Genomic DNA, 5,020 nt, shown 5'->3' with positions numbered 1-5,020 from the left:
ATCGACACAATCTTGCTCATGCGCATTCATTAAAGGGTAAAAAGTGTCAAGTTTCCTGCATGATCAGTACTTCAGAGTGTCATCTGAACTCTTAACAACAAAATGAATCAGTAATTAAATGTTATTACTGAGCTTTGCGCTAATCGCACATCCTAATTTGTCCCCAGACTTGGAAAATATCCCTGAAAAGACTGAAATCTGACGTTTTTTGTGTTCTAATTTGACCTTTAGCAGTGAACTGTATTGAATGTTGACTCTGGGTGTGTCGTCCATTTTTTTAAAATTTCATATCAATCAGTCAAGTAAGATTCTGTTCAAAGAGTGGTGATTAAACCTGTCAGAGCCTGCCTTGGCGCATCATACCTGTATTTATGAGCACTGACTGTTTGAACAAAGAGTTAGGCTGGAAACGAAAGTAACTTTTCTTTTCGTAAATACTTTACTAATACCAATACTATACTAATACCCTTTCAATGCATCAATTACCGAGTTCCATTCAAAGAAACGCTAGCAGATGTCCACATGTGCTTCTCTGAATCTTCGTGGGTGTGTGCACAGGCATGTGCAGGACCTCTGTGTCAGTATTTAAACACCAAAGACATGTTACCTCCCCACACTTGCTCTGCCATCATGGATGTGAAAGTTGGGTTTGTGATTGTTTGTCTGTGCACTTTGGCCATCACCTCCAGTGAAGGTAAGGACACTCAGGCCAAATACATTTGGCAAAATCAAGGAGACATTTGGACTGAATATGCACTGATTTATACATCAGGTGCATCCAAAATAAGCAAATAAATTGACACTTAGAGCTCTTTTGTGTGTGCAGGTGTGTGATTACCACATTCCTCCTAAAGTTTAGAAAGGATGAAAACACACTCTGTCTTTTCAATAATTTTAGTGTTCATACAGTGTTTTTAAAGACATTTTGTATAATGCTTCTTATCTGTTTAACAATGACCACTGTTACATGACATGAAACATTTAATCCTGTTCAGTTTTATGAGGCTCCATAAAGACATACAGTACATTTGGTCATAATCTCACCTTACAGCTGGAATTCCAAAATGCTGCATAAATACAAAGAGTGACATCCGGCCACGAATACTGATGAACGTTCAAAGATGGGAGATGCAGGAAAGCAACGGTGCCTGTGACATCCAAGCACTTGTGTAAGTGTTGAAAACTAATTTTCCAAAAGGTTACAGGTAATTTTGCAGTTATTACATGATCATTCATGTAATCATGCATTCCTCAGCTGCACAGTTTCAGTTAAATAATGATCAGGAATCAAACTGTAAACTAATACCTTTTACTTCAGGTTACATTAATATTTGTATTTAATTGCTTTTCTTTGTGCATCCACAGACTGTATGTAAAGAACTTCAAAAAGCCAGTATGTGCTCATCCCGATGTGAAGCGAAAACTGAAGACCATTCTGAAAATAAAGGACCAGATGGCGCGCCGACGTCCTTCCTAGGACAAGGAGCAAAAGAAACGTCTTCTCCAGATGTTCGTGTGTCATGTTTCCCACAAAAGGTGTTTTTCAGAGTTTTTATTATGTAATAATTATCATTTAGTTCCACCTCAGCTGCCTGCAGCAACATTGCTTACATGTTAAGGCATTGGTACAGTAATATCACATTACTTCTGCTACTATACTTTAGTTTTACATTGACAGATACCATCCTACTTCTGAGTTGCTACTTTAAGTGTATTATGCTGTATGTAAGAAAAAAAACATAGGTTTGCATGTAATAGAATATGAAGTAATGGAGTATTTTTTTTACAGTGTACTAAAACTTTTTAAACTGTTTAATGATGCAACTATATCTTGTACTACTGCGCTGATGCCAATAGAAAAAAAACACTGTAAAGTGTGATGTTCATTTTTCTTTTACTTTGTTTTCTATTAATCTGCAAATATATAGTAGTTAAGATCATCAAGCCATCATTAGACTACCAGCACGCAGCTTGATAGTGTAGTAGTTAACACAGTTGCTTGGCAAAAGAAGGGCTGCTGGTTCAGTTCCAACTAGAGACAAGGTTGTGTCAGGAAGGTCTCTGTCAAATCAAAAATCTTGTATTGCCTGGTGTCATGACCTTTTGTGACAAGTAGATTCCATGTTAAGCTTAAATAAAATTGCATCATGGTAGCAAAGCTGCTTTTGCCAACAACATTCAGTCATTTCGGGAAGTGTCTTTCGTAAATGTTGGTTGCAGGAAACCATTCCTTGAGAAATCCCTTTAAAAAGGAAACTGGCCTCTGCTATTCACTTATATTGAAGCGCTGGAAAAATATGACCTACTCCAAATAGTTTCCACATACTAGAGGTATTTGATAAAATGTTAAAAAAGAAGAAGCAGAAGAAGAAGAAGAAGAAGAAGAAGAAGAAGAAGAAGAAGAAGAAGTAGAAGAAGAAAAACCACCCACCACACTGTGGTGTCTTACTATAGCTCACTTAGTTGAGCTGTTCTAAAGGTGCCGCAGGGACCTGGAGCTATGTCTGGCCCAGACCCGTTCCTGCATGTCACTGCTGCTGTCTAGTCCTCCAAAAAAGAAAAAGGTCCACGACATTCCTTTTAACCTTTTAAAAGTGACCCATATTCTTTCTTACTTCTTTGTGTGGCATTCATTTTCTCTAATTCGATATCCATGAGTCAGATTCTGTTTAAATAATGGTTATTACACATGTCTGAACTTGTGGACAATACATTAGCCTGCTGTAAGATGTAAGATGAATTTTTACAAAGCATTCGAGTACTGTCCAATAAACTTTATATTTACCTTTATCACTGTTATGATTTTGGCAACATGATTTTTTCAAAGAGCTACTGACTGGTTAAACTACATGTCCACACACGTCTCAGTGTTGGTGGGTGGGTGCACAGATATGTGTCAGTATTTAAACGCCAAGGACACGCTTCCTCCCCACACTTGCTCTGCCATCATGGATGTGAAAGTTGTCCTTGTGATTGTTTGTCTGTGCATTTTGGCCATCACCTCCAGTGAAGGTAAGGACACTCAGAGCAAACACACATGCAAAAACCAAGAGAGCACTGGCACTTCACAGATCATACATCAGGTACATCCTAAATAAATAAATGAGCTCACTTTTAAAGCTGTTTTGAAAGAAAAGGGTATGTGTGTGGCAAGCACATTAATGTTGAAGTCAAGATAAGATGAATACAGTTCTCTGTTTTGGCCTGAAATTATTCCAATAAAAAATCCAATAAAAATTTGTTTCAGCAAGTTAACGTTCAGCTGACTCATCTGCTCAGTTTAACCACAACCACCATTGCACAATACAAAATGCTGAGCTCTGTTCTGTTTCATGGTGTTCCAAAAAATGCGCTCTGCTCTCGGGAAAAAAGTAGACTGGTCTGTAAAAACATGAATGTTTAGACTAAGGGGGGTTGTCTCTTTTTGGAGCAATGATAGTAAGGACGCACATCCTCAGAGTAACTATCATGGAAGAAAATGATCTCTATATATGTTTTTTAATCAAAGAAAACATAATGTAATTTCCATATTTTGGTTTTAATCTCACGTTACAGCTGGAATTCCAAAATGCTGCTTACATACAAAGAAAAAAATCCGGCCACGGACACTGATGAACGTTAAAAGATGGGAGATGCAGGAAAGCACCGGCGAATGTGAAATCAAAGCACTTGTGTAAGTGTTAAAATTACTCATCCGATTAGTTTAACCACAGGTTACGGGTAATTTTGATCGTCACATGATCATCGATAACATAACATGCACTGATAATCTCTACTGTATGAATTTTATAATGATCAAGACTGATCAAGAAATAAACATTGTCACCAGATTCTATCTCTATTTGATCTTACTCGGAGTTACATAAATATTTGTGTTATTATCTTAAACTGAAACATCATCGTGTTTTCTTGTGCATCCACAGGCTTTACGTAAAGGGCTATGCAAAGCCAATATGTGCTCATCCTAGTGAGCTCCTCAGACTGAAGAGAATGAAGATAAAAAGACCGTAGGGTGTGGAACAGAAACTTTCTTCTCCAGAAATCTTCATATCATCTGGTGTTTTCAAGAGTTTCAAGAGCCTTCATGTAATTGTCTTCTTTTATTTTGATCTTAAAGGCAGCTATCTGCTACTGTAACTCTGTTGCTAAGAAACTTTGCACGTACTCAGGTACATTTTAGAGGTTCTACTATTATTTTATATTCTGATTTTTTTACCCAAATACCATATACATGTCATCACTTTTCATGAATTGCTATTACTAAAGGTACACGAGTCAGTTAGATTTGTCTCCATCTCAGCTGCCTGTAAGACTACTGCTTACAAGTTAAGACATTTATAGTGATGGTGTGTAACATAGAATCCAGCATTGACAGATATCATTCTCGGGCATTTCATTGGGTATTTTTGTAGCATTGTATCCATTTTTAAACTGTTCAGTCCTCCAGGTATATCTTGTTCTACTGCATTTATACAAGCAGAATAAAAAAAAACTCACAGCGAGGTGTGCTGTATTTTTTCTTTTACTTTATCTACACATGCAAAGAGCAGTCAAGATTGTCCAGCCATAGTGAAACTAGCAGAGAGATATTATGATAACAAAGCTGATGATATTCAATCATTTCACATACGCAGCAACATCAAAAGTTTAATGGGCGGGATATGGCCCAAAAAAACTTGAAGTGCAGCTTTAATGTGAAATACTTTAAAGTATTAAAAAAAGCACAAAACAAAGGCAACAGTGAACAGAGGGAGACTCATACAATATAAACACACGAGGTTATGAAGGAAATGGGAAATAGGTGAAAACACAGCTGAAGACAATTAACCTAATGAATCTGGATGCAAGACATGGAAAATAACTGGTGTCAAAATAAACCAGGAAGCAACAAATACAGTTAGAACACGCAATACAAGACAACAATAGGAAACACTGGGTAGGACGGGCAACTCCAAAATGAAAGTGTCTAAATAATCCCCCAAACACCAGAACTCTAATGATAAACAAAACCATAAAAGTA

The 5,020-nt window shown here is 37.1% G+C and overlaps 2 protein-coding genes across 2 annotated transcripts; both read left to right on the top strand.

Annotated features, from left to right (window-relative positions):
- Positions 1-600: 600 nt before the first annotated feature.
- On the top strand, positions 601-1,554 carry LOC148100245 (uncharacterized). The gene is made up of 3 exons (XM_087848733.1): positions 601-694; positions 1,052-1,169; positions 1,366-1,554. The coding sequence occupies exons 1-3, from the start codon at positions 601-603 to the stop codon at positions 1,475-1,477; spliced, it is 324 nt and encodes a 107-aa protein (XP_087704859.1). The 3' UTR covers positions 1,478-1,554.
- Positions 1,555-2,939: 1,385 nt separating this feature from the next.
- ccl27a (chemokine (C-C motif) ligand 27a) lies at positions 2,940-4,060 on the top strand. Its single transcript, XM_006789844.3, has 3 exons — positions 2,940-3,012; positions 3,556-3,673; positions 3,924-4,060. Exons 1-3 carry the CDS (start codon positions 2,949-2,951, stop codon positions 4,009-4,011), a joined length of 270 nt encoding a protein of 89 aa, XP_006789907.2. The 5' UTR covers positions 2,940-2,948; the 3' UTR covers positions 4,012-4,060.
- Positions 4,061-5,020: the final 960 nt, after the last annotated feature.

This window comes from Neolamprologus brichardi, chromosome 12 (assembly GCF_056152115.1).
Source record: "Neolamprologus brichardi isolate AB-2024 chromosome 12, ASM5615211v1, whole genome shotgun sequence".
In the NCBI taxonomy this organism is placed as follows: Eukaryota; Metazoa; Chordata; class Actinopteri; order Cichliformes; family Cichlidae; genus Neolamprologus; species Neolamprologus brichardi.
The sequence above is the reverse complement of the archived record's forward strand: the minus strand, read 5'-3'. Positions and strand labels throughout refer to the sequence as shown.